The 13,507-nt window shown below is 47.4% G+C and overlaps 1 protein-coding gene across 1 annotated transcript in view; it reads right to left on the reverse strand.

Annotated features, from left to right (window-relative positions):
* The window catches only part of LOC147747432 (uncharacterized), a 342,871-nt gene that overhangs the window by 183,408 nt on the left and 145,956 nt on the right, over positions 1–13,507 (reverse strand). Inside the window, exon 27 of the mRNA XM_086953898.1 lies at positions 3,331–3,591. Coding sequence (XP_086810024.1) covers positions 3,331–3,591 — 261 coding nt within the window. The remainder of the gene's footprint in view (positions 1–3,330; positions 3,592–13,507) is intronic.

Below are 13,507 nucleotides of genomic sequence, written 5' to 3' on the forward strand. Positions count from 1 at the left end.
AGAGCAATATGGAAAGAATGAAAATACCAGGCAAAAAAACAAAGAAGGAGAGATATTGGCAAGGAATTAAGAAAGTGGGCAAAAACGTCAGAAGAAAATGAGCGAAGAAGGATGAGAATGGACAAAAAGGGGAAGAATGGATAACAAAAGAGGTGAGTGGGTAAAGAAAGAGGAAAATTAGAAAATAATTGGGAGAATGCAAAGAAATGAGGAAAACAGGCAAGGAATTACAGGGTTTAGACATGAATGGGCAAGAAGTACATTTTGTTGCAGGAAAACATTCCAGAGAATGTGCAGCAAGAGTATTAAGGGAGATGAGGTCACAAGGAAGAGTAAAATGGGCAAGAAAAATTACAAGAAGGAAGAATAGGCAGAAAACATAAGAGGGAAAGAATATACATCTGGAAGCAAAGATTTTCAGATGAGGTAAAAGAAGAGACGAGATGGCAAAGAATAAAACGAAATTAAAGAATAAGGATAATGGCAAAAAATGAGAAGAACTTATAAAAAAGGAGCACAGACAACAAATAATGACAGTAAACAAATATGGAGGGGAATGGAAAATGAATAAGGAAAATGAGAAGGAATTATGTGAACTGGAAGGAACGCACCAGTAGTAAAGACAATGGCAACATCAAAAGGACAATGAGCAAGAAAAGATTATGGTAGTTAGTTTCAAGGAGGAGAGAGGATAAGAAGTGGGGGAGGAGTAAGTATGGAAGGAGAAGATGTGACCAGTCACTAGAGAAGAAGAACTAGAGAGGAGGAAAACAGGCATCAAAGGGAGGACAGGAACCTATAAGTGATCGCAAAAAATGAGACAACAGGCAAAGGCGGAGACTTAACCGAAGAATGGAAGAGCAAGCAAGGATGAAAGATATCTGGGGCCAGATGTACAACCTTTCTGTTTTGCGAGTCGCAAATTGTGATTTTTTGTGACTTGCAATTTGCGACTCGCAAAACGGAATGTACTAATGTGTCCCAGACACATTTAGTGATTCCTAAAGGGGACCCAAAGACCTGCCTCATCAATATTTATGAGGCAGGTCGTAATTTCTGATCCATTGGGAATGGACTTCAATCACAGCAATGGTGGCCTGCTGGGGCCATGGCTGTGTTTACTTTTTATAAAATCAACTTTTTATTTTCAAATGCAGCCTGTTTTCATGAAAGGAAAACAGGATGCATTGAAAAGAAAAAAAATAATGTTTTTTTTTTCATTTTATAAGGGCAGGCAATGATCCCTAGGACCACTGCCTGCTCTTAAAAATATTTCCAATGCCATACCACTGAAATTGGTGGTAATTGAGATTGTTTTGTGACCACATTTGCGGTGGCAAAACAATCGGACTTCCCCCTATGACTCGCTATAAGGAAGGGACGACCTTGGCATGCCGCTTCCTAATAGCAACTTGCAAAACCAATTTTCTGGTTTGGTAATAGGTTATCGACTCGCAAACTAAAGGGTTGTACATGCTACAACCCTTATTAGCGGTCGCAAACAGCTCAATTTTCCGTTTGCGAGCGTGGTCGTACATCTGGCCCCTGATGTCTTAATGTTAGAAAGTAAGTCAATGCTGAGACAAAGAGCCAACAACACAAGGAAGGCCATCTCCAGGAGAGGTGTCATTTTCTTTTGGGAATAATCTAATGCAGACACAAAAAGCTATCATTAGGAGAGTTCAGAATGCTGGCAAAATATACTTCATGAATTTGTGTGCTATTCATATTTTGTGCACATCCAAAGCTTACTATTACATGATAAAAATCCATGTTAGTGCATTCAATGTTGACGCAGGATCTCCAAATACGACCTGTGCTGGTTTCTGATTTCACTCTGATGTGTGTAACGGCACACGCAGGGCACATGTTTAAGCACCGCCATGGTGAGCTTGGAGAGCCAGTGCTGTTGGTGGACTTAGGCTTTCAGCCCCTAGGATGTTGGGGGCAGTCTGGGACTTCATGCCCTTGTGCTGAACTCACAGAGGTAGATTCACTCAAATAGAAATTAGCATGTGAACAGATCTTTGTACAGGGATTTAAAATAAAGTTCCTGAACACATAAAAGGCTATTTGCATGTGTAAGCTAATATTACGCAAATCTAAATATGCATGTAGCTTTGTTATTCAAGCCCTTTATTTTTTTGTCAGATAGTTCTTTTTCATAAAGGGGTGTACATGTGTTTATCATGTGGCTTAATGTATAGTGGACAGGAAATGATGGGTCCATATATGCTGTCCAGGTTACTATGTGACATCTATGTGAAACTCTAATTACACTATACTAATTCACCACTAATCCATTTTGGGTTCCGAAGTAGCATGCTATTTCAGCAAACTGCTTCACAATTAGCCTTGTTGTAAGAGAATGAGATGGACCAAAACGCAAAAAGTTTTTTTCTGTGGCTCCAAAACCCCTCTCTTTAGAGGTGCTCGCCAGCTACTCGTCAAAAAGTGCTTTGACGCCTCATCCGGAGTAGTAAACGCTATTTAAATGCAATTACAATACAATACAATTTAGCATTATATTCACAGAGGAATCTTGCTATGTTACATTAGACGTCTAAGATTAGTGGGATACTAATTTCTCAAGCTACATGGTACACATTTCTCAAGCTGTTGTTCACACTTTATTGAGTCCCTTTAGATACATGACAAAAAAGTCAGGGATCCCTACCACTCTGACAATGCCACTTTAATGAAAAGGCTAATTGCTTTTATAATAGAATAACTAGGTCTGACAAGGAAAACATTTTTACCGAAAAATAGCTTGGGACTTAAATTACCAGCCCATCCCACAGACTTCTGTACTTTTGAAAAATTGTGAGGGTGACACCGCTGACTTGAACCTGAGTGTATTAAGGTATTACCAAAGTTAATGTAACTTAGCTATTGCTGTTCCTGATGTGTTGGCATGAGAAGAGGAGGGGTACAGTACAACTTTGTGGTCAAAATAGCCACCTGCAACATTTTGACTGCCACAATGTGGTCAGGGTTAGTGAATATGGATTTTTGGATAGTAAATCTATACTTTCCTATACGTACTTACCTCAATGATACGGGTGCGTTGCAGTCAATATTGTGAAGGTAAGTTTGTGGCAGATCGATATTGCTGACCTCGATATTGTGACATACAACTGATGGTGCATTACAACTGTTGGTACATTGCTATTCAAAGTCTAGCTTTGTGCATTATTTAAAAAGCCCATAAGTGCAAATGGTGACAACCGTCAAGGCATGAATACAGATAGTAGAGTGTAGTAGTGGTCTGAGCCGGAGGCGAATTACAAACACAGAGCAACAAGACCTTCCCACAATGAGCGCCCTTACCAGTGGGGAGTGACTGAACAGGGCTGGGCAACCCTCTGCATGTCTCGCTGAGTGCAGTTACAGTCACGTTATATGTCTGGCCACACTGCAGGCTGCTGACTTCACATGATGTGCCTGTTGTGTCACAGGAGTGTGGCGCTTCCCCAGGTCGACTCAGAATGGTGGTGTAGTTCACAGCTCCATCTGCACTGCTCCAAGATACCCTTGCGATGTTGCTGCCACAATCAATCAGTGCATTCATGTTTGTTGGAGTACATGGAGCTGTAGAAACATAAGAATGTGTTATTAGGTCATTTTTAGTATATCAGGTGAAGTGGTTACTTTAACTACTAATCAGACATTATTGTCATAGGTGGAACATTGGTTTACACACAATTAGTCTCGATCTGTGGGCTTAGCCATTGCAGACCAACTGGTTTTATCAATGCTTTTTGCATGGTTATTACCAATGCAAAAACACAAGAATGGTGATGGGAAGAATCTTGCAAATAGTCTAACCACTGGCAATCGGTGTAGCATTCCACCCTGTCATTTTCGCCCAATGTACCTCTCTAGACTAAGGCCTGCCATATGCAAATCAATTCTGACCCTGCTCCTCATGGGAACAGTCCACAGTTAAGTGCTAAGAGAGGCCCTCTCTATAAGGAGCCACACACAACTGTAGGCTGTCAGTGAGGTATAGTTGGATCCTGCTGAATAGCAATTAAGGAATCCATGTCTGGGCACACCCATAGCCATTTAGGGCATTACATAAAATACAGAAAAGGTAAATGCATCCTCAACAAAATAAAAAATAAAAAAAGTTGTCATCATTTATGCGTGCGCATGCGTCATCTCATGCAATTGTGTAGAGGGCAGGGGGTGGTGACTGAAAGTAAATCCAGCCGAGTGACGAGAGAACTGGACAGTGGAGCAAGAAAAAAGTTGTGTGGCAGTGTTTAAATTAAAAAAAAATGTAAAATACAAAAAGAACTGACAGGAGGGAGAAGGACAGAGGGAGCAAGAACTGAGGTTGGGGAAGCAATATGGAGAGCATGGGCGGCAAGGATGTAATGGGGCAGGAGCATATGGGAGAGAGAAGAAGAAAACACATACACTACCATAGAGTGCTGAAAGAAAAAGAACAAATGAATGCCCTTATTCGGAGCTATGGAAAGACATATGCCCTCCAATCAAAAGGATACTGAAGGAGGTGTGCTCCTGTAGAGGCACAAGAAGAAGAAAAGCTATTGAATAAGATGCAAGCAAGTGACTCGAACATGAAAACCAATCAATGGCAAGCAAAACTTTTTGTCAGTATTGGTATTGTCCACAATAGCTCTTTGACAACAGACAGCTAGAAACAGTTTGTAGGCGAGACCTAAAAATAATACAGGGTAACATTTTAACAATAGGAGCCATGCATATGCTGTAATATTTGCTTCATGCTAATCCAAAAAGGAATTCACCCTCCAGCTGTCCATTCCATCACTTGTTTTGTGAATGCTGATGTACAAGACTGCTTATAGGTTAAGATGGTGTGTGCGTCATGCATGCCTGGCACCTTGACATCCCCACACAAGCGTGAACAAGTTTTGGCTAGGAGAGGCGTGGAAAGGGATTTGATGAATGTATGTTTCTTCTGATGATATAATTTGGGTTTATAATGGACTGGCTTGACGGTGTCCAATGTTCTCTTCTGATTGTTTCTTACATTGCGTGTATAGTTAATCACCCGAGAGAGCGTGAGAGAGAGAAAGGGAGTGAGGAAGAGAGGCAGAGAGAGCGAGAGAGAGAGCTGGGGTCTTGTGTGCATGTGTTTGAGTGCTGAGGTTCACATGAAGAATCTGCTCTGAGCTTGTACTGTGGAGAACCCACCCACAACGCCTGGAATGCCAGTGAGATCTCGGATACAGCGAGAGTTAACAGCCCCATCCTGTTCTATGCCTGTGGATGACGTTTATAGTTCAGGTGATGTCTCAGGAACTAACAGATCCTACATTGTCTTTCTAGTAGATTGATACTTGTATAGCGCACTACTCACCCGCAAGGGTCTCAAGGCGCTTGTACGAATACCGCTGTGGAACCTGTAGGAGAGTAGGGTCTGCAATCCTATGATCACCCAGATTTTTTGCTTTTGTTTCACTGGTTTACGACTTTCTCTGGCTGTGGGCCTGCCAATCAGACCCAGAGCCTGGCTGTTCTCTTTCTAAATTACGATATGTACCCTAGGTGCATTTACCAATTGGTACTGGGCCACCTTATCAGACCCTGTAACTCAGGGCATAGGTGTACCCAGGGCCGCCAGGGGCTGCAGCATGTATTATGCCACCCCTGGCTGGCCTCCTAAATTTGACACAACTGGCTGCATGACAGCTGGGGCAAAGTCGTGTAATCACCCTTTGCTTTAGGTATAGTAGCTCTATATCTAACCATACAATGGACACCCGAGTTCCTATCAGTCACTCCTATGGCAGGCCTTGACAATCCTGAAGGCAGAGTGCGTGGGCTCGTGTGAACTAGGTTCTGGCCCGAGCCGAGCCCGGTTGCAGCTTGCGGAACCAAGACCCAATGGCTGTTCCATGATAACGCGTACCACATCGGTAACTTCGGTGTCGCGTTATCAAGACATGTCGAGTAAGGTGTCATACGAATCGGGATGCTGCCCTCTCGCCAATTCTGGCGGCGAGGTTAGCATTCCGCCCTTCTAGAGGGACACGACATGTACGTAACTGTGAACCCCGGTTAAAGTTAACGAAAGCCTCAGCTCCACAAAATGGATGCTGCCACCACAGACACGAGTCTGACCTCCTGCTGCTGGGAGTCCTTCCAGCGAGGAGCGCTTGGACAAAGGGTTTCCTGTCGAGGGCGGTGTTCGCACCGTCCCAGACAGGGTTTGTGTATTCTGGGTAGGTAGGGCTTTTGCGAGAAGGTGACTGCGGAGTGGTACCCCGGTGCTCACTACGCATCTGCCGGTTAGAACCAGTTCCAGGGACACCAGCCCTGGCCTGGGGAAAGTCCGGCAGAGGAGAGGGGTGTAACTACCCCCCTTCCTGGTCCCACCCTTAGGGCAGGACCTAGTCATGTACCCACCCCTTTCTTTAGAATAAAGGCCGGAGCGGGGACCCTTCCAAATTAGATCATCTTTGAATCAAGAACTACTTTCTACGAAAGGACATTCGAGACTCTTCTCAAGATTTCTCCCTTGTGACTAAGGAGTAGTCACCCTGCATCAGCGGGCACCATCTAAGAACTCTGCGGTTTGCTGTAAGTCCTTCCTCAAGGAATCCGACGGCCCAGCTCGACGAGAACTGGCTTCCCTGGCACCTCTGACCTCTACCCACGTCATCAGCTCAGCTGTGATCTGTGGGTGCGACGAGACCTCGAGGGACCGGCCATCATCAAAACCTGCACGCTTTCTTAACCAGCACGACCATCGAAGCCATTCCCTGGTGAGTGCTCTGGGGTCCGAGAAGCCCCGACCCTGAGCCGCTCCAGCACCGAAGTGCAGTCTCCCAGCATCTCCACGATCTGCGTGGGGCCCTTCTGCTCGCTGCTCAACACGTTGTCCGGTCACTAGCCGCTGGCTTGTGTCCTCCTGTGACGACATCCGATAACCAACGCTGCTGGTCTGGTTGCTCCAGATCGGCCCCTGCTCCCTTTTCCGAGAGGAGCACCCCGGACCCTCCTGGTCCATTCAAGACGCCATCTTAGGCCTACCACGTGGCCCTGAGACCTGCCAAGGCTTGTTGCCCCAATCCTGGGCCCAGCGACGCCGACAGCATCATCCTTCGTGGGACAGCTCGCACCTCCATCCTGGTCGCCGACAACGCCTCCTGGTCGGTGAGACTGCAGAGCCTAGCGTCGCCCACTCACCTGGTCGAGGTGACGGCCAACCGGTGCCCTCCTGGTACCCTCTGACTACTGGCTAGTAGTACGAACTTGGTCCCCTCTGCTTTCAGGTATCACCGATCACTGATCCAGGCTTGGATCTCTACGAACTATTCATCACTGGTCGCCGGCCAGCAACTCCTTTTCTTCGGCTCCTGGCTCGTCAGCGAAGACCCGCGACGCCTGTAAGACTTGTGCAGCCGCAGCCCTCGTGGCTAGGTAACTCGGCATTTCGGTGCCTGCATAGCCTCTTTACTCTAGGGTCCTGAGTCCCTCGCTTCCGACTTGCCTTATCGGGTCCGCCCGAGACCTCTAAACTTTCCGTGTCCTCGGACACTTGTTTTAATTGTGCACTTGAAGTATTTTCCTAAGAGATTTGGTTTGTGCTTAATACCCTGTCCTCATAAAGAGTACAGGGCTGTTGTGAATCTTAATAAATATCCTGTTTATTTTCATAACACTTGTGTGGTGTCCTTTCACTTGGTGTTCAAGGGGTACATGTGTGGTAAACAGCTGGCTTAACACGCCCTCTCGAGTCTTTAGCCTTAGACTGCTCGTATCCACGCTACTAGGATAGCTGGTCTATAGGTTGACTTACAACCAATCATCATAAGGGTCGTTTGGAACGATACATAGCGGTCGCTAGAATAGCGAACGCTGCATATCGGGCCAACTTCTCACATTGGTGAGCAGCGGTTGGGATTTGAGCTTGCTGTTGTTTTACCACACGTATCCTAAGAATATCTTGCTGAAAGATCACATAAGTACTGTTAGTACATATAACTAAGCTTAGAATACTCTGAGTTCTACTGAACCAGCTGTTGCAGCTCCTCAAGGCTTAGCACACCTTGGCTGCAACTCTTAGCAAGGGAACAGTAGGTAAACACATAGTGTAGGTAGGTGCATCACTTACACCACACTAGAAACAGTATGTCGGACAAAGGAGGAAACTCTGAGTCTCCCCTTGTGTCAGTTGACCCTCCACAGGTCATCCCTTCAAGATATACTGTGCTGAGCTTCAAGGAGTTAAGACAAGTGTGTCACTCCAGGAAGATCAAGCAGGGGTCTAACCCCACAACGTCCTTTCTGATTGGTCTCTTGGAGACTTATGATGCCAGAAAAGCTGAGACCCTTCCCAGCTCTTCTAATCCAGAAGGAGACATGCCTCCCCTTGAGGGAACCAGAGGCGATCCTGACCTCATCCACCTCTCAACTGAGACTGAAGATGTAGAGGACAATGAGAATGAGGATCCCTCTGGGGATGAGGCAGATAAGGGACAGGTAGAAGTCGGTAGACTAAGCAGGTCCAACTTAAGCAAACATGACAGCGGTACTGGGGGACTCCTGGGGCCACTATCAGGTCAGCTTAACATTGGGAATGGACGAGCCAGATCTCTGTCAAGAGACTCTGGCAGATCCCTTCAAACCAATGGCTCTCACAACTCTTCTCAAAGAGGGATGACGTCCCCTCAGAGGAGAGTGTACGAAGCTAAAGAAAGGGCAGCTAATCTGAGGATTGAAAGGGAAGAACTTGCCCTGGCCAAAGAAAGGCTTGCCTTTGCTAGAGAGCAACAGTTAAGTGGGGTAGTCCCCACTGGTGGCAGCATTGTACCTAGTAATAGGGAAAGGAGTTTTGATACGAAACACCTTGGTAAGATAGTGCCCCCCTTTAAACAAGGGGACGACATCCACAAATGGATTACTGCTTTGGAGAGGGCCTGCACTGTGCAAGGTGTTCCCCAGAGTCAGTGGGCAGCTATCTTGTGGCTCTCCTTTGAAGGTAAAGGAAGAGACAAGCTCCTCACCACAAGGGTAGAGGATGCTAATAATTACCACGTCTTGAAGAATACACTCGTTGAAGGGTTTGGCCTAACCACTGAGCAGTACAGGGTGCTGTTCAGGGATACCCAGAAAACGCAGTCTCAAGATTGGTCTGACTTTGTCGATTGTGCCACTAAGGCTTTTGAGGGCTGGTTGCTGGGCAGTAAGGTTACTGATTACCAAGGATTGTATAATTTGATGATGAGAGAACAAATTTTAAACAATTGTCAGAACCAGTTGTTGCATCAGCACCTTGTCGACTCGGATCTGACCTCTCCCCAAGAATTGGGAAAGAAGGCAGACAGATGGGTTTGTACAAGAGTTAAACAGAACCAGGGCCAGAATCAAGGTGGTCAGAAGAAAGCAGACCAGAAGGGTAAAGATTCTAAGGGGGAACAAAATGACCAGAAGTCTTCGACAGGTCCCCAACAACCCAAAGAGGGTGGGGGTCAGGCTCCCCAAAAGAAGAAAGAAGGCCAATCCAAAAGATGGTGCCAGTACTGCAAAAGTAAATCTCACTGGTTTAGTGAGTGCACCAAGAAAGGAGGAGGGCAGACTCCTGCCACTGCAGCCCCTAAGGCACCTGTGCCCCCTAGTACAGCCAGCAGTGGTAGTGCACCTCCCAAGGGTTTAGTAGGGTTAACCCTGGGTTCTGAGGGGCGTGACAACTTAGTTGGTACACTCACTCAGGCTGTCCTTGTCAGTACAGGGGATGTGGATATGTCCCCTGACGTAAGTCCCAATACTTTGGGCAAATACAGACAGACGCCTTTCATAAATGGAAAAATGGCTCAGGCCTATAGGGACACTTGTGCCAGTGTCACCATGGTGACACCTAACTTTGTGGACCCTGGACAGATCATGCCAGGTACAGAATTCCTGGACCAATGCAAGCAATGTCACTACCAATCACAGTATGGCAATTGTAGCTTTCTCCTGGGGAGGGGTAACTGGCCAAAAGAAGGTTGTAGTTAGTTCAGACCTCCCAGTGGATTGTTTGTTGGGCAATGATTTGGAGTCATCACAATGGTCAGAAGTGGAGCACCGGACTCACATGGAAATGTTAGGCTTGCCAGCACATGTGTTCGCTGTGACCAGGTCACAGGTCAGGAAATGCCCCACTGAACCGGTGCTGGATCCTGGAACAACGGACCAGACACCTCCCAAGAAAAAGAGCAGTAGGGTTAAGGCTGCGCCTTCCCCCTTGCCCCAGGTCGTGGATCAAGTCTCAGAGGAGGCTGACCTACAGGAATTGAGGGAAACTGAGCCTAGGGAGTTCGAACTTGATCAAGTTGAATTCTTGGGTTCAGGGGGACCCTCAAGGGAAGACCTGGGGAAGGACCAGTTAGACTGCCCTTCTCTTGAACCCCTCAGACAGCAGGCTGCTGCTGAGGCTGCTGGGAACGCCACAGGTACCCACAAGGTATACTGGGAAGATGGACTCCTGTACACTGAGTCAAGAGACCCCAAGCCTGGCATGACCAGGAGGCTGGTTGTACCCTTGTCTCAGCGTGGTTTCCTACTTACCTTGGCCCACGAGATTCCCTTAGCAGGTCACTTAGGCCAGACGAAAACGTGGGACAGGCTGGTCTCACACTTTCACTGGCCTCATATGAACGAAGATACGAAGGAGTTTTGCCGCTCCTGTGTCACTTGCCAAGCCAGTGGTAAGTCAGGTGGCACGACAAAGGCCCCCCTTATACCAATGCCTGTGGTGGGGGTGCCCTTTGAACGGGTGGGGATCGACATCGTCGGTCCCATGGAACCACCAACAGCATCAGGGCACAAGTTTATACTGGTGGTAGTGGATCATGCCACCAGGTATCCTGAAGCTATTCCCCTTAGGACCACTACAGCACCTGTTGTGGCAAGAGCCCTAGTTGGAGTATTCTCCAGAGTGGGCTTCCCTAAGGAGGTCGTCTCCGACAGAGGTGCAAACTTTATGTCGAGCTACTTAACTGCTATGTGGAAGGAATGTGGTGTCAACTACAAGTTCACTACACCCTATCATCCACAATGCAATGGGCTTGTTGAGAGATTCAACAGGACCCTTAAAGGGATGATTCATGGACTACCTGAAAAGCTTCGGCGTAGATGGGACGTCCTGATCCCCTGCCTTTTATTCGCTTACAGAGAAGTCCCACAGAAGGGGGTTGGCTACAGCCCTTTTGAACTTTTGTACGGGCATCCTGTAAGAGGACCCCTGTGTTTGGTGAAGGAAGGATGGGAGAGACCTCTCAAAAAGCCTGCCACCAACATAGTGGACTATGTGCTTGGCCTCCGCTCGCGGATGGCTGAATACATGGAGAAGGCATCCGAAAACCTTAAGGCCAGCCAAGAACTCCAAAAATCTTGGCATGACCAAAAGGCTGTCTTGACTGTTTACCAGCCTGGACAGAAGGTGTGGGTGCTGGAGCCAGTGGCCCCAGCAGCACTCAAAGACAAATGGTCTGGGCCCCACACAATTCTTGAGCAAAAGGGAGAGGTCACCTACCTGGTGGACCTTGGAACTCCCAGGAGCCCCCACAGGGTGCTCCATGTCAACAGGCTCAAAGCATATGTCGACAGGAAGGACATGAGTTTGCTCATGGCCATAGATGAGGGACAGGAGGAAGAGAGTGACCCTCTCCCAGACCTGCTCACTCAGAATCCTGATGATGGGTCAGTAGATGGTGTTGTCTTTTGTGGCAGCCTCTCTGAGCATCAACAGAAAGACTGTAAACAGGTTCTTCAGTCTTTCAGACATATGTTTTCTCTGACACCCAGTCAGACCGATTGGTGTACCCATGAGGTGGACACTGGTGACAGTCTGCCAGTTAAGAGTAAAATCTACCGGCAGCCTGATCATGTTAGAGACTGCATAAAAACTGAAGTGCAGAAAATGTTGGAGTTGGGCGTCATCGAACCCTCGGATAGCCCTTGGGCTAGTCCAGTAGTTCTAGTGCCAAAGCCTCACACCCAGGGTGGTAAGAGAGAGATGAGGTTTTGCGTAGACTACAGGGGTCTCAATGCAGTCACTAAGACTGATGCCCACCCAATACCAAGGGCAGATGAGCTGATAGATAGATTGGCTTCTGCCAACTACTTAAGCACATTTGACTTAACAGCTGGGTATTGGCAAATCAGGTTAGCTGAGGATGCCAAGCCCAAGACAGCATTTTCAACCCCTGGTGGGCATTATCAATTTGTGGTAATGCCCTTTGGTCTGAAAAATGCACCTGCCACCTTCCAAAGGTTGGTGAATCAAGTCCTTACTGGGCTGGATGACTTCTGTGCGGCGTATCTCGATGATATAGTTGTCTTTAGCTCCACCTGGGAGGATCACCTGGTCCACCTGCGGAAAGCGTTAGAGGCTCTGCAAGCAGCAGGCCTCACTATCAAGGCCACCAAGTGCCAGATAGGGCAGACACAGGTTGTATACCTGGGCCACCTTGTAGGTGGAGGCCAGGTTCAGCCACTGGAGAGCAAAATACAGTCAATCAGGGACTGGGCTCCTCCAACCACCCAGACTCAGGTTCGAGCTTTCTTGGGCCTGACTGGTTACTACCGGAAGTTTGTCAGGAACTATGGTTCCATCGTGACACCATTAAATGAACTGACAAGTAAGAAAATGCCAAAAAAGGTTCAGTGGACAGCGAGCTGTCAAAAAGCATTCGATGACCTAAAGCAGGCCATGTGCACGGCGCCTATCCTTAAGAGTCCAGACTACTCCAAACCATTCATTGTCCAAACAGACGCTTCTGAGTTGGGTGTGGGAGCTGTTCTTTCTCAACTGAATTTTGATGGTCAAGACCAGCCCATTGCTTTTATAAGCAGAAGGCTGACCCCTAGAGAGAAGAATTGGTCAGCTATTGAGAGGGAGGCCTTTGCTGTGGTTTGGGCCCTGAAGAAGCTGAGGCCATACTTGTTTGGCACTCACTTCAAGATTCAGACCGACCATAAGCCCCTCTTGTGGCTAAATCAGATGAAGGGTGAAAACCCCAAACTGCTTAGGTGGTCCATTTCCCTACAGGGGATGGACTTTACAGTGGAACATAGACCTGGCACTGATCATGGCAATGCCGATGGGCTCTCCAGATATTTCCACTTAGAACAAGAAGACTCACCTGGTCAAGGTTAGCTTATTGTTCCGACGTTTGGGGGGGGGTCATGTAGGAGAGTAGGGTCTGCAATCCTATGATCACTCAGATTTTTTGCTTTTGTTTCACTGGTTTACGACTTTCTCTGGCTGTGGGCCTGCCAATCAGACCCACAGCCTGGCTGTTCTCTTTCTAAATTACGATATGTACCCTAGGTGCATTTACCAATTGGTACTGGGCCACCTTATCAGACCCTGTAACTCAGGGCATAGGTGTACCCAGGGCCGCCAGGGGCTGCAGCATGTATTATGCCACCCCTGGCTGGCCTCCTAAATTTGACACAACTGGCTGCATGACAGCTGGGGCAAAGTCGTGTAATCACCCTTTGCTTTAGGTATAGTAGCTCT

The sequence above is a fragment of the Lissotriton vulgaris genome, chromosome 1_1 (assembly GCF_964263255.1).
Source record: "Lissotriton vulgaris chromosome 1_1, aLisVul1.2, whole genome shotgun sequence".
In the NCBI taxonomy this organism is placed as follows: Eukaryota; Metazoa; Chordata; class Amphibia; order Caudata; family Salamandridae; genus Lissotriton; species Lissotriton vulgaris.